The sequence below is a fragment of the Suricata suricatta genome, chromosome 3, assembly GCF_006229205.1.
Source record: "Suricata suricatta isolate VVHF042 chromosome 3, meerkat_22Aug2017_6uvM2_HiC, whole genome shotgun sequence".
NCBI lineage: Eukaryota > Metazoa > Chordata > Mammalia > Carnivora > Herpestidae > Suricata > Suricata suricatta.
The window spans coordinates 144,081,208-144,102,736 of NC_043702.1; the positions used below are offsets into that span (position 1 = coordinate 144,081,208).

A 21,529-nucleotide genomic window follows, 5' to 3' on the forward strand; every position below is an offset into this window, starting at 1 on the left:
CTGCAAACAATAACTATGCCATTTCTTTCTTGACCAATAAAGCAATGAACGGAATGGACTGTATTTTTCCAAAGATCCAAAAAGTGTGCCATTTTCTGTAATCTATTATGTCACCCGAGCAACAAATGCTATCTTTAATTACATTCATTTTATTCCCATGGCCCACTGAATTCCAACGAAGAAAAGAGCGCCAGAAACACAATACTATAAACCACATCCTACTAGGCATGGACATCCCATCATTTATTATGCTTAGGAACCAAGTAATTTAGAGAATCTGAGTTTTGATCTTATAAATTCCACAGCAACTTAATTTCATTTGCAACATTTTAAAATATGAAATTTATTATCCGTACAGTGTAAACCACCTGATTGCTCATATTTTAAAACATGCTTATACACTGGAATTTCTATTAAGTCCCTATTCAACCAAAGTGTGGCTTTGAAATACCTTACATGCAAATCTCTACATGCCAAAAGGTATATGTAACTTCTAAGTACATTCTTTAAAGATAAAAGTATATGACTTATAATTATAAAATGAACTCATGGCAGTCATGCTATATTCCATAAATCCATTAGAATGACTGATAAACCATCAAATACCTGAGGACTCAAAATGATTGCATAGTTTCTTTTGAAGTGTGCATATCACCCTCTATAATGGGTAAAATGGAAAATCACATAGATCACATGTTATGGTGTATATATCTTCCTTATTTATGCATTCTAAAGGTAATTCTTCATATTTCAAACTATTGGTCTGTATGTGAACATATTTTAAAAACAAATTAATGATCACTAGCTTAATAGCACTTGGTCTTATTAGCAGAAATTATGACTATTAAACATACTTCTATTTCTAATCACTATATTCAAGTGTTGACTCTGTTCCACGTTGAGTATTTATCAACAGGCACGCTACTTTACATCATATGACAAATGAAAAAATAATTTTCCATTCATATTTTCTCATGCTGCTTTTACACAGTTAATTGGACAGGAGGAAAATAAATCTGAGCGCATTGCTATTTGCCTCAGACATGAAATAGTTAAGAGTGATATGTGTGCCAGGGTTTTAATAGGGCTTAACAATAAAAAGCTTCAATCCTCCACTTTCACTACATTTTGTTGCCGTGGTTTTGCTTGCTTAGGGCCATCCATCTGTTATTGTTGACTTGTAATATAGCTAAGCTCCTGCTTGCAGTGCGCTAGTCTAGTTGATGTGTGTGTGTGTGCGCGTGTGTGTGTGTGTCCTATATAGACACTCAGATACGTATACACTGCAATTGTCAGAATAAGTTAAGAATGGCTAATATTAAAAATAGAGCATCTTAGATTCATATGAATTTTGCACATTAGAAGAATTTCTCATTCTTAGAAAATTCCAATGCATTTTTACAAATAAGTGTTTTAAAACATAATTTTCAGTGACAGACTTCATCTAAATGTTGTCCACTAAGAACACAGTATTTGTTCTCAAATAAAATTGATGAAAGAAGGTAAGTGTGTAGTCAAGATGAAAAGCATTCTGCACCATGACCGGTGGCAGTATTCTCAACGGACCCCACTGGCCCTGTTTTCAATAAAACCAGAGGAGAAGCCTTTCCCTGGAGTCCTGTTAGGCTGGGGCTGCTGTTGGAACTGTCATGTTCACACAAAAGGGAAAAGGGTTGGGTTTTACAAATGTGAAGCCTAATTGGGAGATCTTCATGGCTGTACCCTTGACATTTATTTAAGCCTCATCAACAAAACAGGAAGTAACCGTACTAATTAGCAGACCAGCACACAAATTACTATTTGTTGGGGTATAGATGCAGATTCATAATCTATTCCCAACAAAAGCTAAGTAATGGCATACAGGCTTAAAACAACATACATTTTGATTTTTATTCTTTTCTATAGTGCCCAGATTATGAAGCTTTATTTTTTCACTTATTAAAATCCATTCTTGAAATTTCAATGACCATAATCTCATTTTCATCCTTTGAAAAACAGATGAAAATAAAGTGTGTCATTTATACAAGTCTAGCTGGGTACTTGGAATGTAAATAAAGTTCTTTATACAGCTGAGTTCAACTTCTCAAATGGATAAGGAATAGGATAAGTAAAGCCCATATTCATTATTTCAATAATCTTACAAGAAAATGATATATCTGAGGTCTTATAAACTTAGAAATCAAGAGATTTCTCAGTAAAATAAGCTGTATATTTCTTCTCAAATCATAAGCTGGGATTTAACATCATCCATACTTAGAATGGAGACAGACAAATTTAGGGTCTCCACTATTTTAGTGGACTAGAGGGTGGTTAATGACTTTGGACAGCTACTACCAAGGGAGAAGAAAGTCAGTGCCATTGCAGTAAGAGACCTGAAGTTCAAGATATATGTATATGTATAAATGGGTAGAGGCCAATTACTAAGTGCCTATTGTGCAGCAGGTATTTTATATATATTATCTATAATGCCTATAGTATTCCAGCAAAATGACATGTATTATTATTACTATTTCACAAAAATAGAAAGTAAGGCTTGGAGACACTGTGTTTTGCTCAATGCTAAATGCTAGTACTTTTTTCAAAGTCAAGCCTCTCTGGCTCTCCATGCCTTTGTCTCTAACTGTCCCCCCTCCATAAGCATTCGACCCAACACAAAGGCAGGCCCGTAGTGGTCAGGTACTTAAATTCCAGAATCTGTCTGCTTTACAATCCCTACTCTGCTCTTTATTACCTGTAGAACTTTGGCCACATTTCTTCATCCCTCTCTGTTACTAAATCTGAAAAATGGGGCTAACAGTTCCCAGTGTGCTTGGATTGTTGGGAGTTTTAAAGTAATCACGTAATACACACAAATGTGCAGACGGCTTCACGTTCATCAAGGATCTGTGTCTTCTTCATGTTTTCTAAGTCTGCGCTAGTGTACTTCAGTATTACTCAACTCTAAAAACTGAAGTTTAGAAAACAGTAGTAAGGACCTCAGAGCTCTCTAGATGATCAAATCCCGGAGGTCCTATGGAATCTCGTTTCTGTAGGTAACTGAATTTACCACATGGCAAGTCTTTTGAGAGAGGATGGTTGGGGCACCTGGGTGGTTCAGTCGATTAAGCTTCCAACTGCAGCTCAGGTCATGATCTTGTGGTTTGTGAGTTCGAGCCCCACACCGAGCTCTGTACTCACAGCTCAGAGCCTGAAGCCTGCTTCGAATTCTGTGTCTCCCTCTCTATCTGTTCCTCCCCTATTGATGCTCTGTCTCTCTCAAAAATAAATAAACATTTTAAAAAATTATAAAAAAAAAGAGAGAGAGAACAGTGATTGGAATAATCAAATGCAAGACGGGGCACAGAGACACCGGTTCCTCAGTGAGAGGCCATTTCCAACATGGCCGCTACTCTTCTAGCTCACTGAGCCTGACAGGAAGAAGAAAAAAGTGCATTCTAAGTTTATTTCTATTTGAATCCTTTATTTTTTAAAATATTTTCTTAGGAAGCCAAGCTGTCTTTGAGAGAGATGTTAATAAGCTTGAGTATTCCAGATGATAGACACTGCACAGAAGAGAACAAAGAAAGAAAACTAGATGTCTATCTCTATATGCCTCTCCTGGGTACTTCCACCAGATGCAAGCTCCCAAGACACTGATGATATGCAGTATCTAGTCCCATTTCCCGGAATGGCTGCATACCTCCTGAACAATTCTTTTTAATCCTTGAATATTATGAATCCTAGTAGGTGCGTCTGTCTCTTCATTTTGGGTGCTAAGCAAGGGAATGGGCCTTAGCTTTTTATTGCACTAACTTTCTCTCTGCCTTGAGTCTTATCTACATTAAATATATTTTAGGGGCACCTGGGTGGCTCAGTCAGTTAAGCACCTGACTTCAGCTCAGGTCATGATCTCACAGTCTGCGGGTTCAAGTGCCAGGTCGGGCTCTGTGCTGACAGCTCAGAGCCTGGAGCCTGCTTTGGATTCTGTGTCTCCTCTCTCTACCCCTCCCCTGCTCTCAATCGGTGTCTCTTTCAAAAATAAACATTTTTTAAAAATTAAAAAATAAATCAATTTAATATATTTTAATCTTTTCTAGGATTCTTGGTAAAATGTCCATTTATTTTTGGAATAAGTAGAATAGAGACAAACAAATAAATAAACATAATGTCTCTGATGTATTGATTGATATCTAGATTCTGCCTTTAACCACACTGGATTATTTCTAGAAATGCTTACGTATTTAATTGAAAATCTTAATGTGCTCAGATCCTAATAATATTGTGCTTTGAGAGACCAGAGTAAGACTACTTGCTAATTTGGAAATTGTCATAAAACAGTATCTTTGTGGTTCTAGCATCAGCTTCCATCTCTTGCTTACTATACTGGATCATATTTTCTATTAAATCAATGAGACTGGTTACTACAATAAAGTAAACCAAGGAACCTCCCATGGTATCCGACCACAAAGAAAAGGCAGTAGACTATGCTGGTTCCTACTGATATCCTTGCCCCAAATGCAAACAATGTATTCCAAGCTCATTTTCTCTGTAGTCTTTTCATTTGTGTAAGTGGCTCGACTCTCATGTGAGAGCTGAGGCAGCAGCAACCCACTAGTGTGCGCTGACCTTACACTTGCCAAGCTTCAGGTTTATGATACAAAGATCCAGCCTCTAGGTACTTAAAAATACAGATTTTTTTCTTTTTTGCAAGGATGACTCTGACAAATGATGGCACAGCAACTAGAGATAGCGAAAATCTTCTAGATTTTGTCACAGTCCTTAAAACCCTTCTCTGAGAATTGCTTTTCCTGTGTCCCTACTACTCTCCAGTGTCCTTGGTAACACGGTATTCTCTTTCCTGGAGATATCCTGATCCAGTAGGCTGCTGGCACTCTTCCACAAGGAACTGGCTGTGGGCTTTGTGGCCCATTCCTAGCAGCTGTTTGAACCAAGGGCCTGCAAGCTCAATGCCAGGCACAGGGAGGAGCTAGAAAGCCAATCTACAGAATGCAGAGAGAACAGCTGTGCAAAGAGAAGAACAAGCCAGGTGAGAGAGTGAGAGAGAGGAGGCAGGTTAGGAGGGGAAGGGTAGGGAAGGCTGACAAGTCTTCCCTGCCTGATATTTTCATTTTTCTAGCTCCAATCCTACCAGAGGACTACATATATTCCTATACTTGGGTATAAGCAAAGACAAAACAGTAAATTATGGTAAGTATTACTAGGTTACAATTGATTGGAAATATAGACTCTTAGTAAATTCGGCTGTTAAAATATATATACACGGATATGTGCACCTATTTATATAATGGAACACATGTATACAAAGAAACATATGTGGGGAATACACATTGCTAAAACTCAGACTGCTTGAAAAGTAAAGATTGTTATTCAGACATTATGAGCACCTGCATAATCTGTCTAAATATGTTGCTTTAACAAATTTCTATCAACCGAGGAGGAAAATCATATTACAATTCTTAAAACAATAAGCCCTACTTCTCTTCATTCTTGTTAGGGTCATCATTTAACATATCCACCTGAGAGATCACAAAATGCTAACTAATGAATACATATAGTTGAGTTAATGATTTTATAATAAATGATGGCCATGACAATTCAGGGGAAGTATGCAATGAATGAAATCTATTTTCCTGTAAGGCTTCCTTGTACGGTTTCCTGTAATTTAATACAATTTTCTCTATCAGAAATTATCTCTCTTAGGAATTAATAGAAAAGAAACAAGAACATAAATCTGTAATATATTTTATAATTAAATTATCGTAGAAATATGTCACCATATTAAAGAACAGAAAATTTAAAAATTTTAATGAGGAGCTACAAATACTTTTCCTAACTTAAAACTAACATTTGGGACAGACGTTTCTCGAATTCAAGTGTTTTCTTTCTGTCTTAAAGCATCCTATAAGTAATATAGATCCCACTGGTTTTCACATAAAAATCTTTCCACCATGGTAAATATAACCTAAATGGTCTAATATGAAGGCAGTGAACACTTTGCAAAAGTTTTTAAGACTCTGAAGTTTAAGAACCAACAGGGATTGAACGTACTAGTGATGGACGAAAAACAGAGCTATTGATTGCAAATCTATCATAGTTTACAAGTCAATACATGTTTTCCTGTTAACAGTAGTATCCAGAGAAGATTTCCATACTTGTGGAATTATCACTTCATTGAAGGGCTTTTTTTAGGTCATGCAATCAGCATTTACTATCAATATGCTTCAAGTAAGCAATACTGATGTATGAAAATATAAGCTTATAAATGGATACGTCATAAAGACGACACTTATTATGGTATAAAAATGGTCACACAAAGATAGAGATGTGTTTGTTTCTCCTAGAACACCTAGAGCAGTACCTGGCACGTAGTAGGTGCTGAATGAGTACATGAATGAGTTTTCTTTACAAAGGTGAAGGTTACAACACAGCTTCCATCCCTAATGACACGTAGAAGCACTTTCAGGCCATCTCGACTCCTGCAGTGTCCGCAGATCCAGGAAAGCTAAGTGAGTCCTGGAGATGGGTTCTCATCTCATTTGGCCACTAGCTTGTTATGAGTCTTAGGGTAAGTGACGTGACCAATCTGGCTATCAACTCTTGTCTGTAAACTTCAGTGACTGGAAGAAATGAACTATAATCCAGCTGAGAACTCTTTTTCAAAGCTAGTTTTCTAAGGCCACGTAAAAGATGATTTGGTATATACAAATTTTGTTATCACTGAAACCTTCAAAAACATATGTATGAGGTGAAATCAGAGACACACAGCTTTAATTCTGAATACTTTCCTTCTTTAGGACAGTAGTTTACATAATATCAGCATATAAGCAAAAGCTTTAAATATTTGTAGCAAACAGATTCTCTAACTTTAGGAAAAACAGACACATTACTTTATATTCTATATAAAGTATATATATTCTAATTTATATAGATTATTTTAATGGTCAAATCCCCATGAGTTTCATTTTACTTCCATAGTAGAAATCTGAGATTTCTCCCTCATCATCAAACTCTTCACACTTGATGACAATCACATGCTTCTCTCTCTCCCCTCACTGGACTATGAGCTCTATGAGAACAATTTAATAAAGCATGGAGAGACTGGTACCCGGAGCCCTGATTCCTAGTCCTAGACGCCACCTACTCACCTCCTTGACTGTAAATGCAGGTTTTCATATCATATGACTAAAAAAAATTAATGGGTCCAAAATTGCTCTTAAAGAATGAATCAGAATGATATAATTTTAGAATTTGGAGACATAAAGGTAAATAACCTTACCTGGGAAAGCTTACGCTTTTCTAGATTTCCTCCCTTTTCATTATGTAACGTGTAAACTGGTGTATATTGTACAGAACCAGAACAGGTCCCATAATCTTCTTCATTTTCCTACACATGAAAAAACATACAAGTAATTATTTAAAAATACTCCTTTTACTACTTTTAGACAAACTATCTGGTATAGATGCAAATAACAAAACACTGCTTAAAATATAAGTTTAAAAACCCTATTTTGGAAGAAAGTGCATTTTTATATATTATGAATTAATAATTTTTAAAGTAATCTCATGAATAACATGAATAAAAGCTATATAAAGACTATTTGCTCTCCATCACAAAAATGGAAGTTTTAAGTAGTAATTTTTTCTTCAAAGGTAGATATTCAAAACAACTGACAAATCTGTAAAGATATAATATGTAATCACATTGAAAACATATATACATAACATAAATATTCATATACATGCAATATTCATAGATTCAAATACATATCTTCAAACACAATCTTTTATAAATTAAGAACATGCTTCAAATTAAAGTCGCTACTGTTGGAAAGTTCCTATAAAGCCAAATGATGGCATTCCTGGCTTGATTCTGCACCAAGGATCATCTTTTTAAAGAAATTCTCAGCTTGAAGCAAGAATTTCAATTGTGATATCAAGGCAATCAACTTTATGAAAACATACATCCTGTTAAAGCATCTTTGAAGATCTCCGTTGTTCTGTGATAAAATATGCAAACAATAAAGAAATTATTCAGTGGATGCCTACAGAATGACAGATAGTTGCCAGAGGGCTTGTTATGAAAAATACATTCTTGAACAAAGGGCTAAGCATATTTCAAACATCATTAAAAACATAAATCTCATGTGATTTGTAAAGTCTGAGCTTCAAACTAATGCAAGAATCAAGGAAGAATGAAAAGAATATGACGTACCTTATGTTTTAGCTTACTCTTCACTTCCTTTATTCCCTGCTTTGCATGATTTTTTGCCTAGAAAAAGGTAACACAAGGGTCTGGCTCAGCATGGTTCTATTACCACTTAAAGAGTTAGTAGATGAGATCACACTCAATGAAACTTGCTAACTTCATATTATTTCGAAAAAGAACAAATTATAATCTAAAACTCTTATTCTTCAGAGAAATCACACCAGTTACTGTTATATCTAAATTAGTTAGTGGAAATGTGATTAGTCTCTATTTGCATACTTGTACCACACAAAGGCTAACATTTAGCCTAATTTGTCTCCTAAGCTATAGAAAACACAGGAGTCAACCTTACTACTAATGCCCAGTCTTAATTTGCAATTGTGATTAACTGGTGGTGAAAAGGAGAAAGCACAACAGCAGGCTATTTGGGCAAATGTGGGCAACTTTACAAAGCTTTACTGAAGTGCTTTTATAGGCAGACACATGTTTTTATTAGCAGAGATATCTTTATATTATGGCTATTTCATGTACAGTTTTTCTGGCATAAATTAGAAGCCACTGAACAGAAGATGCTGTTCTCATGTCCCCTAGGGAATCTGGCTCCAGCATTTGAGCCTCCCAGGTCCTGCCTGATTCCTGTGGGATATAATTTAAAGACAACTGGCCTGGGCCTTTGTTTTACGGGAAATTTCTACTCAAGAGTGGCCAGAGAGGAAAAGAAAGGGAAGTCACATTTATGTTGTGTTTCTTAAATATTTGACGATGTGCTGGGTACCTAGCATGTATCAGCTCATTTAATCATTACAAATCTATGAAGTTAGCACGATTATTATGACATTTTTACAGATAAGGAAAATGATTCAGAGGAGATCGTCCTCATAGCCTACTTTCAGATCTGGGTCTATTTAATTCTGGAGTCCAACTTCTTCCCATTTCAAAGAAGGAAGAACTAAGGTTTTTAAAATACATCCCCTGAATCTAAGCCTCACGAAAGAAAAGGCATTGTAGGTCTCATTCTACAGACATGGAAGCTGAGGTCGTACAGCCTTAAGACTTTTCAATTCCCATGTTCTCGCTCCTACCAAACCATGCTGCTTCCTGAATTCACTCTAGGAAGAGTGAATATATGTCTTCCCAAGTTCATTTAGAGGAAGGCTCTCATTTCTTTTCAGATAATATCTCTAGTACCTAATACAATATTCGGCATATAGTAACGGCTCAAAAAATGTCTTGAAATCAACTAAACGATTACTTCTTTATTGTAAATGAGGCAAAATCAAAACAAGTTATACACAGTTTATAAAAGATAACCTAAGAAGCTAAGAACCACTAAATTATATTTCCATGGTTCTTTACAATTAATAAAGCATTTTCACAGTCATTGTTTTATTGGTGAAGCCTCTGAATCTGTTTAAAGGTCCTAGGTTACTCACTACGTGCCCATTAAGTAAAAATGAAGAACTACCAAGAAAAATGTGCCTGTTTCCATCTTCTAGAATTTATATCCATATTTGCTCACATTTTGTCTATATTTTATCTACCTAAATATTCTCTATTCTTTCAAAATCCACATGATTCGCACTAATCTTTTCAAATGCTCTTCAGTGTGTAGAGTTGAATCTAGTGTCAGTTATGGTTCTGTAATTCATGTAGTGATTCCCTTAAATGTCACTTGTCCTACCTCCTCCACTGCCCCCTTTCAGACGATCTGGAAGATAGGATTCAGGCTCTATCCTTTTCAACCTACCAAGTTGAAATTTACCAATAAACAAGTATTTCTTACAGAGAAGTACCCAGCAAAGGGCTTTGGCTAATAATATAAAATACAAAAACCTTACAAGAAAGTTGACTCGGAAAAGCTTTTGGCCAAATCAATTATGTATTCATTTTATTGTTATTTTTAGATTTCTAAGAATGTATGTCTGTTAATTCTAGGTGTTTTTTTTTTATGGCTCCTCTGTGCACAGAAAAATATAAGTATAAAACACATAGAAAAAAATGTTTCAAGCATAGAAAAACCATTCTATGTATAGGACAAAGTCAGTATCTCCTTCAACAAATACATACTCAGTCCCTTTGTAGTACATCTAAAGCACAGCGATGCAAACAGAAAATTAGCAGGAACAGTACCTGTCTCCCCCACAGTCTCTGCCACACTCACAGTTCTCACTCAACCAGCATAAGGCCTTCTTCCTGAGAGGCACTCACAAAATTTACTAGTGAACGAAAGTTTAAAACATGGTTCCCAGTTTTAAAAAATTTATGATGAAAAATAAGTAAATAAATTCTGTTAAACCCGTACAAGAGAGATTGGGAGTTTTGTCCATACTAATTTGCAGTCAAAAAGGAACGTTAAGAGTTCATATTTCAGAATAAGAGCGGCCTGGAAAGCTGAGTTTTAGGTACGATTATGAAAGTCAAAACCTGACTTTATTTGTCCCAAATCTCTTTGACTTCTTGATTCACATACAACATGATCATAAGATCACAAGATAAATGAGGAAAGTGATTAAGTATATTCTGAAGACCTTAAGTTGCCTGAAGTCAATTTAGGGAATAATCTTCCAAAGAGCTCGATTTTTAACTTGGAAACATTTGACTGTTCTGCAGAAAAGGGTCCTTTGCAAAAAAAAAAAAAAATACTGATTAGAAATATAGAGATATGAATAATGAAGTTTTGAATATGTTTGCTTTATTTCTGGGTTTTTGTAGAAAATATGAGTGAAATTGAGGAGAGAAACACATACTTTGCAAAATAATACAATGCATTTTCTATAAGCCTGGGGAAAAACTTCAAGTGTTTGTTCATGGAGTTAAATGAAAGGCACTTGACTGGGAAACCTGTTTTAGAATCTTAAAGGAATTTGAAAAACAAGGCTACACTGATGTTTCACATGCGGCCATGTGCTACTTCATTGTAAGAAGTTAAAGTCTCTCTAAAACTCCACATAAATCAAACCACCAGTACTATAGTGAAATAAGGTGATATACTCAGAGAGGTTTTCCAGAAAAATCATGAAACCACTAATCCAAAAGGCAGATGCTGATGGTTCCAAGGCAAAATGATGAATTCTTCCTACTTTTACTTAATGATAAAGCTTCAAACAGTTCAGAATTTTGGCACCATATTTTTGAATCCACTCTGTAGATTAGCTGCACTACTATAAAATGTAATATTTGAAATGGATTTTTTAACTATAATGGTGGCTACATATACATCACAATTGCACATCAAAACAAGAATATAAGCTCTATGCTTATTAAAATATATTATTCCATTATTAATTCAATCACATCACTTCCTTTACTGAGGAAGCATTTGAAGATAAATTCATATAAAATCAAAACTACTACCCTGAATATTTTTTAGAAATATGAAATATACATGACCTGTGACATTTAAAAAATTACTTCACTGAATACCAGTCTACTAGCTCCTACCTCAAGCAGCTCTAGTCTAACATTAGGAATAAAGATGCCCACAGGCCAAACAGGTGCTGAAATGGAGGTATGTCTGCAGGTCCCCTGAGGACCTGGGAGGTGTATAAACCCTGTGAAAGTGGGGTTGGAAAATGCTTTCTCAGGGAAACAACTAACGTCTAAACTAAGTCTTACAGGATGAACTAGTGTTTACTCCGTGGACAAAATTCAGAAATTAATGTCCCAAGTAGTGGAAATAGACTGTGTAAGAAAAGAGGCAGAAGAGAGAATCTTGCATTCAGGAAATGAGGAGCACCCAGGATCCGTGGCGGGAGTGCAGGCTCGGGGAGTTGGGGGTGAATTGAAACAGGACATAAGAGGGGTCAGGTCTTGAGGGTCTTAGTTACCATATTAAAGAGATTTTCATTTGATGGTTTATTATTGTTAATTGATACAGCCATTTTTATTTTATTATAAGCCAGGGAGAATCACTGAAGGATTTTAATTATGGAGAGTCAAGCATCTTTGGGGGAAGAGAACCTGCCATATTTTTCTGTTTTTTTTCCTACTTGAGCCTCAGTATACAATGGGAATTTAAAATGTCATTAAATGAAAGAGTCAAATCTCTAAAAATGGCACTTCATTAGGGACTGTTGCAATCTGAGTGCACAATTTTACTTATAGCTTTGAAATACAATGAATTGTTTTTAAATTATAGGAAGGGAATATCCTTTCTATACAATAGTTTCTTAATTTTTTTTATGTCTTTTATTTATTTTTGAGAGACAGAGAGAGACAGCGTGAGCAGGGGAGGGTCAGAGAGAGAGGGAGACACAGAATCCGAAGCAAGCTCCAGGCTCTGAGCCAGCTGTCAGCACAGAGCCTGATGCGGGGCTCGAACCCACGAACTGTGAGACCATGACCTGAGCCGAAGCCGGCCGCTTAACCGACTGAGCCACCCAGGTGCCCCTACAATAGTTTCAACAACCAAATTCACTTTGATCAATATTAACTCCAATTTTTTTTAAAAAGCTTTTTTTTAAAGGAAAAATGGGGGGTGTGCCTCAGTGTCTCAGGTGGTTAAGTGTCTGACTTCGGCTCAGGTCATGATCTCATGATTTGTGGATTCGAGCCCTGCATTGGGCTCTGTGCTGACAGCTTCAGCCCGGAGCCTGCTTCGGATTCTGTGTCTCCCTCTCTGCCCCTTCCCACTCGTACTGTCTCTCTCAAAATTAAATAAACATTAGAATTTTTTTAAAGAAAGAAAAAAAATGGGAGGTATTCTAGATTTACATGCCTGTCAGCTAGGAAAATGTAAAGTTATCAATAGAATTTGTAAATGCCAAGAGAACACTTACAAATTTATATGCTGTCCGTACAGCTGGGGTTGCTTTGGTCATTGCTGTGTTAAACAGTGCACCTCCTTTCTGCAAACAAGCAAAAAAGATGTATTTCTAAAAATTTTAAAACCAGATTGCCCTGAAAATAAAGCATTATTAATAGCACAGGAAAAGAGCTTTACTCACAAGTTAAAGAGCTATAGAAGTTACTTCAGATTTAGTGTTTTCAAGCTTTCATATACCATAGTCATTTCAGACAAAATGTAAACCCTCCACTCCATTCCTTTAGTTGGTGTAATACATGATTTGAAAATCATTTCATCTTTGCATTTTAGGCAGACTGGAGCAATAGGACCCATCATAGGTATGTATTTAAAACTTAATAAGAAAGAAATACAATCACAATCAGGGCGCCTTGGTGGCTCAGTTGGTTAAGCATCCGACTTAGCTCAGGTCATGGTTTCGCAGTTCATGAGTTCAAGTGTGTCGGGCTCTGTGCTGACATCTCAAAGCTTGGAGCCTGCTTCAGATTCTGTATCCCTCCCTCCCTCTCTCTCTCTGTCTGACCTTCCCCTGCCCATACTCTCGCTCTCTTGCTCTCTCTCTTGCTCTCTCTCTCTCTCTCTCTCTCTCTCTCTCAAGAATAAACATTAAAAACAAAGAAAGAAAGTCAATTGTTTATCAACTGTCTTAAGATTGGGTAATAAAGTCTAAATCTGTGGAGGTAAGTTTTACATGTAATAAAATCATATTAACAAAACACATTACTAGAAAAGATAAAACTCCCCTCAAATCCTATTTCTCCCCCTAATTCTAGGGGGAATTCTATTTTGTTCTAGGATATAATATAAGGTGATAAAAAACATCTTGCTTTTCAAAACAGGCCATTTATTTCTGGACAGAAGCTTTCCATTTTAAGATTATACTTATGAATATCAAACTATAGATAATAGCATAAAATAAAAGTATTTAAAATGTGAAAAAATATACAAACATTTAAAATATTGCCAATAAATAGCATAAGCATAAGCAGCATCCTTTTACTGAATATTTCTCTGTATATTTTGAGTGAAGGAAGAAGGAATGGTGAACGGTTATCACTACCTTGACTGTATGCACCCATTGTTGATATGACCTCGGGTTCCCTGAAATATATAAAAATAAGATGTCAGGAATATTTGATCTAAAATAAATCCATAAACGAAAATTCATCAAGAACTAATACTTCCAAGATCTTAACAAATTCTATTTATCTGCAATGTTGTGGAAAAAGCAGTGGGATTGTAAGAACTAAAAAACTGCTCTGATTCTTAGGAACACAGTAATGAGTATTTTTAAGAACAGATACTCTTCTTTACTCACATATGAAGGTAATATGTTAAGGTATGCTATATTCTTTCATTTTAATATTGTGTTAAGAGAGGAAAAATATATCTTCTCTTTTGAAATCCAAGATTCCTATGTCTTTTATACTATATTTTCAGTATCTTATGTCTATGTTGTCTTTAAAATGTTTGCCTCTTTTATGCAGTTAGGTTCGCTTAAAAATAATACTGCAAGTGCATAGAGAAAGAAAAAACTCAAAAGGAATTTAAAAGTGCAAAAACCCAGGGCACCTGGGTGGGTCAGTTGGTTAAGCAACCAACTCATGGTTTCAGCTCAGGTCATGATCTCATGGTTTGGGAGTTCAAGCCCCATGTTGAGCTCTGTGCTGACAGCACACAGCTTGTGTGGGATTCTTAATATCTCTCCCTCTCTTTCTCTCTCAAAATAAATAAACATTTTTTTAAAAATGCAAAGAACCCTGAAGACAAAAAGTATTCTATAGTTTTTAAATATGAACATTAATTGAGAGCAAACTTTACTTTAATGCAATTAAACTGCTGTCATAGTTCTATAGATATTCTCTAGCTGTAAACCCATGTTTGAAAATATATTACCCAAGGAAATATGAAGCAAATGAAGGTTTTAGTCTACAGAGCATTGTGGTTATTAGAAAGTTCAAATGCTGACAAAATGAGTTCTTTTTTAAAAATTTTTATTCAAATTCCAGTTAGTTAACATACAGTATAATAGTAGTTTCAGGTGTACAATATAGTGATTCAACACTTCCGTACAACGCTTGGTGCTCATCACAAGTGGGCTCCTTAAGCCAGTTCTAAAAAACTGGTAATCATATATCTGGTTCCAAACATGGTAATTTAATCAATACAATGATATCAGAGGGCAAAAAAAAGAATACAATCTCAAGTAATGTTTTATATCAACTGACTTAGATTTCGTGTACCTTCTTCGCTTAAATGCTTAAAAAACAGAGTCCCAATGGCTATTCAAAGACTATCTGGTACAAAGAATCCCTAAAATAGATTACGGTCTCTTCTTTTTTTAATGGAGGTATAATTGAGATATGACATTATATCAGGCTCAGATATAGAGCATGATGATTCGATATATGTTGAAATGATCACCACAATAAATCTAGTGAGATCTGTAGCCAGACATGTTCTCTACTCGTCTGTAGTTGTGTCCTTTTGAAGAATGCATTACCTTGTTGTTATAAAACAGAGGCAGGATGATCCCAGCCCACAAATTTATTTCCAGCTTTTCTCTTTGCATTCCTAACCAACATCAGGCAAAATGTGTTGAGTTCTAAAATTACGCCTGTAATTCAAATCTTTGTCTACTTAAAAAAAAAATCAAGAAACAATCCCCAACGCTAAAAACAGCACTTACTACTCGGCACTGCACTTCACTAAGCTGGAAGAAAATATGTAGGCAAAATAATATTTTTTTCTAATTTTGTGTAGTGATATAGCAAAATGTGTTCACTTAACAGCCTATATAAGTGAAATGTGCACTATTTAAAACCTATGAGTTTCAGGTGGTATTTGACCTGAACAATTTTTTAAAAATAATATTTCACTTGTAAAATGACAAAAAATCAAGTTATTCTATCAATTTATTTCTAAGGAGGTTTTATTAACCAAAAAAAGTAAACAGTATAACTATATCCAGATTGTTTATAAACTTTTACCTACTAAAAGTTCTCATCAGTTCAAATAGTTTTAACTTCTCTATTACAAATGGTTGGGTAGAAATCACACATTGAAGACCTGCTTATCACTTACAGTATTCTGGAAAGTGTTTTGTTTTCATTATCTTCCCAAAATGATTTTAAGAAAATGGAAAAAGAAACACCAACTTCTATGTGATAAGTATTACAACATTTTGGAATAGCTGACGTCCAGAAAACATTTAAGCCTCCAAACTACAAAGAAAATAGCTATTACAAAACTTCAGAGTAGTGAAAGATGAGTATCTTATTTAGAGTTGTGAGGAATAAAAATAGCTCATATTCAGCTCTTCACGGGTCACAAATGTTTTCACATGCATCACCTTATTTGAGCTGTGTTTTTGTACTCTAAAATAAAAGCAGCACATTTCAGGCACAGTTCAATGAGGAGTCCAATAGATCAGAGGGTTCAAGACCTTGTAAACTCTGCTATTTGAGACCAGTCTTTAACCTGGTTGCTACAATGTTACTTAGTTTAGTACCTAGCACATCACAGACACACCATCGTCAGTAACTCGCCAAATGAGGAAACTGAAGGTTCTGGAGTGGCGCATTATTTGCCCATTATTTGCCACAAAGATAGCAGTTGAGGAAGAATGAGAGTCCAGGTATTTGAATTCTTGGTTCAGTAGTCCTTCAACCCGGAAATTCTACCTCTTAGACTGCTAAGTAAAATATGATAAAACTTAAGTTATATAGAGATTTCTTCTGTATCACTTCAAAGTAATTATACTAGAAAGGAAAAGGGGCTGCTCAAAGCTGATACCTTGAGAAAAAACCATTGACAGAACCAGCAATAATAATCCATAATTATATGCATGGAGGAAATAGGAAGTTCCCAAGTAAACTACATAATATGACAGGGAAACATGTGGCACAATTTAGGTAGATTCCTATTCAAAATTCTTAAGAAGAGGGGTGCCTGGGTGGCTCAGTCAGTTAAGTGTCTGACTTTGGCTCATGATCTCACAGTTCGTGAGTTTGAGCCCTGTTTTGGGCTCTGCTCAGAACCTGAAGCCTGCTTCGGATTCTCTAACTCTCCCCTTCTTGTGTGCACTCTCTCCCTCTGCTTATCTCTCAAAAATAAATAAATAAAACACATAACAATTTATGATATTTGTTTCTTTAAATTTAGTGCTTTTCAGACTGAAAGCTTTTATTTTTACAAAATTTTTGAGAAAGGCACATTATTCTTTAAAAATGTTTTTTAAGGCTGTTTTTCTTCTTAAAAAAATTAATCTGAATGCCAAAAAAATTCTGAGTCTTTCCATTAAAGTACATAGATTATGGAAATAGTAAGTGTTCTTGAGAAAATAAACATTGTTCTCATTAATCATACAAGAGATTTTCTCACACTCAAGGACAAAATATCTTTGTTGCCCCCAGTGCAAAGACTTCTTCAAATGTATTTATTTGAATTCCAGTAATTTGTAGTTACTTTTAAAAAATACATGAATGGACCTAAACTGTTCAGTGAAGTCTGGAAAACGTCACTGAAACTGAGGATCACCTACCACCTCTTCAAATTCCTTTGGGCCTTACTCAGTTAAAAAAAAAAAAAATAGTATTACCTAAATAAAAGACTGATCAGATTATATCAAGAAAGTAATTAGGAGACAAACGCTACTAACGAAGAACTACAGGCTTCTATATAAAATCAATCTGAAAACATTTCTCCTTTTTTAAAGTTTAAATAATCGGAAGGGGATTTAACAACTAGTCTTATTTTAAATGAAAAAAAATGTGCAAAAAAACACCCCCATGTTGTTAACTACTCAGCATTCCTTAGCTGCTTTCTCATACGCCAATATTTGTGTTTATTGCATCCTCTGAACTACTTATGTCCACTTTTATTACCTTCTAGCCTCCATGGACACTCCTTCCTTTCCACACTTCCTGATATTGTTTTCCTCTTAAGGTTGAATACGCTACAAAGGTCTCATGAAAAACAGTCCAGAGTAGTGGGGATTTCTTTACAGTCCTGACCACAGGGACTCACAGGACAGAAAACAGATTTTGGAAATCTGTAAGCATTTTGGCCTTTATCCACAGTTCTAGATCCAATGTGAATCTAGATGTCCTATGTATGACTGCCTCCGGTTTTTAATCAGAGCCACGATAATTGCAGAGTTCCACCATGCTCATATTCATTTTATCACAACCACATATACTAGCAACAAAGAGAGTATGCAAACTGCCGCTGCAATGAGCCAGCGAGGGGAGAGATTTGATGCTTCTCTGAAATTCCCTATTTTTACTTATAGGGATATAATTTTTTCCTTAGCTTTAAGGAACATTGATTTCTCTTACGGTGATCTTTCTTAGGGCTTTATGTCTCAAAAATCTTCAACAGAAAACCAAGAGACCAGGAATTTTACTTGTATCCAACCACAGGAGAGACAGCTTGAGCACTGCTCCTGTTTATTGAATGTCTTCTAATTAAGAAGATCTCTTATCATAAGAAAGCAATATATTATAGTTATTAAAGCAAGAGCTTTGAAGCCAGACAGATACATGGTGAGTTCAGACTCTAGCACTACTAGACTTTGACCTTGAGCAAATTACTGAGATAAGTGCCCTCATAAAAATGGGGATGGGCAATCAAACTACTTCATAGGTGCTGTGAGGATTGGATGAGATCAAATCTGTAGAGCTCCTGGAGCTCTTGTAAGAGATTGTCACAGATTTAGTATTCAATAAGTAGGAACAATTATTATAATTATTACTATGAGGGAAATGACAAGTTATAACCATTTACCTCTTTGAAAAATAATTCAATATCATGATATAAACATCTCCTTTCTTACAAATGTAGTCTGCATGAAAAATGTATAATGTTCTTTCATATATATATATCCTCATTTATAAGAACATTACTAATTTTTATTATTCATATTTTTATTTCAAATCCTAATTGTGCTTCATTTTCTTCTAAGAATAAGCTCTCTGTATCTTTAATAACCTAAAATACAATAATTAAAAACAATACTTAATAGCTAGGCACAACTTTTAATATACTTTTTTGCTGTACACACTAAAATTAATATTTGTTGAACTATGCTTTCCTTTTGAATCAGTATTGCCCTCCCCCACCAAATTAAATTAAGCGTTCAAAACGTTTTCCATTTTAAGAAGGGACAATGAAGTGGATGGCATGAAATTGTACTGAAAATGTAGCAGTCTCTAAGTCACATGCCAGTTGATCAATATCTCATTCTTTTTAAACCCTAAGACCTTTAATGAACAATGTTAGTAACCCTTTTCCCACCAGAAAAGTCACCTACCCTCTATTCTATTCTATTACAGTGGTATATGGACCACTGGTTAAGACTACAGAATTTAACTATACAAAACGGTCGTAGTTCTACCCCATTACTGTCACAAGATGTCATCTTCAATTCCATAGAAGATACTAGCCCCACGGGTCATAAAAATAATGAGACAGCAGTTATATAAATACTGAATAGATGCCTCAAGCAATTTGTCCATGAGCTGACAATATTTTGCTTGTCTGAGTTGAAAAGTAAAAAAGTCTTATTTTAACACAAAAGTTCCATTGAAGCTAAAATTTTACCCCATGAGCTGAGGAAAGCAAGGAGCTGAATGATTCCACACTTGGCTTACTTGCTGAGTCAAGTAAACTAAGTTTTTCCCAAAGCTAAATGCTATACTTATACCAGATGATGATGCATCTGTTCAGTTCTTCTGGACCTCTCTTAATGACCAAGTTATCTCAATGCTTTGTATACTTTTAAGGAGCAAAAATAAATCTTATTTAAGAATAAAATTACATTTGGGGAATGTATAGATGAGTACTTATTACTTTACTATGTCTTTTCACATTTCACTTCTCAATTCTAGCAACTCTATTCACTCATACACTAAAGACATTTTGTTTCAAATTAAACGTCCAAGTAGAAAAAAGTCACTCTTGTACCAGCTAAAAATGAACACACCAGAGATTTTTGTTTATTTGGTTCACCCTGTATCTAGAACAGTGCCTACCTGGCATGTAGTAAACACTTAGCACAAATATTGGCCCAAAGAATGACTATGACATTTCAAGGACTCCAGCAAAATTCTCTACCAGAGTCCGGACTATATACTGGAGCAATCATGTACAAAGTACCAGTTCGTAAGTCATAAACTGCCTAGGTAATTACAACGTTGTTTGAATACTTACAAATCAAACAATGTAATTGTTCAGTTATATTAAGGTTCGTTATATTAAATAAAAATGAGATATCACCTAACGTATGTTTCACACATACAAAATAATACGACGCCTTCCATTTGTTAGTGAGCACTTTTTACAGTGCTAAGTGTAAGCACAAGGGATGGCAAACTGAAAAGTCTTTTCCTCATGCTGCAGTGTTCTGCAAAGCAAAAAAAAGGAAAAGGCTTCTATAACAACACACTCACTTAAGATGTAAAATCAGGCGTGGTATTCAAATCTTTTGATTTAGATTATATTACAATGGAATATTTCAACTATATTGTCAGTTCTTTAATTCTTACTTAGTAGTAGCCATCACTGTGGGGTTTTTAGCAGAGAATACTAAAGGAAGATATAAACTAACTGCATTTCTGTGACATTTACTTCCTCTACGATTAAGATATTATCCAAGCAAACAGCTACCAATTCATGAGACCATCTTAACACCTTGAATAATAAAGTAAGTTAATACCACAGCTCTTATAGGATGAAAAAAAATGCATCTAAGACATTATACGTTTAAGAGAAAACAGTTGTTTCTGAAGCAGATTATGTCAGGTACAAGTGCAAAAAATCAAGGCAATTGCTATTCAGAAAATGTATAATCGTACTGGACCTAGTCTTTACCTCCACAAAAGCCACCTGAAGTGATTTCCTCTTCAAATACATCAGAGAAACCCCTTCCTGCATTTAATTTTGCCAGTCGACCATCAATGAACTGAAATTAAAAAGGTTCAAATATGTTAATTTTCATTTTCTTCCTAGAATTAAATTTTACTTTTATCAAAATATTCATATCACTCATAAATATAAAGTACACACATATATGTACATGTACACACACATATACACGGCAAGAAAAGTAGTTGAAATAGCAGGTGCTCAATAAATAACAGCTAATTAGTTAAATAAGAAATGTACAGCACAGACTCTAACTTCATTAACAAGAAAAACAATGTATTATTTACTAACATTTTGTTACTTTCTATTTTGTTGATCTATGGAATCTGAAATATGTCTTCCTTGGATTATAAAAAAATATTATAAATGCTTCGAGGTTTCTCCATTCATAATGCAGGTATAGTATCTTTAAGACTCCCTTGCATAAGAGACAAAGGGTAACATAAGAAATATTTAAATGATATCTAAAGGGTAGACTTGACAATTTGGAGACTAATACAAAATGTTCATTTTTATGCTGGAATTAATCCTGGCTTTAATTTTTTTATCCTGGAAATTTTAAATTTAGTCAAATTAAAATAAAGTAACTTGAC

The 21,529-nt window shown here is 35.0% G+C and overlaps 1 protein-coding gene across 5 annotated transcripts in view; it reads right to left on the reverse strand.

The window, feature by feature from the left end:
* The window catches only part of DENND1B (DENN domain containing 1B), a 252,763-nt gene that overhangs the window by 22,618 nt on the left and 208,616 nt on the right, over nt 1–21,529 (reverse strand). For 4 of the 5 annotated variants that reach the window (XM_029935406.1, XM_029935401.1, XM_029935402.1 and 1 more), the window contains 5 exons: nt 20,883–20,973; nt 14,071–14,111; nt 12,985–13,053; nt 8,213–8,269; nt 7,277–7,384 (listed from right to left, as the gene is read on the reverse strand). In XM_029935406.1, the coding sequence (XP_029791266.1) occupies nt 7,277–7,384; nt 8,213–8,269; nt 12,985–13,053; nt 14,071–14,111; nt 20,883–20,973 (366 nt within the window). The remainder of the gene's footprint in view (nt 1–7,276; nt 7,385–8,212; nt 8,270–12,984; nt 13,054–14,070; nt 14,112–20,882; nt 20,974–21,529) is intronic. The other variant, XM_029935404.1, reaches the window with a different exon arrangement.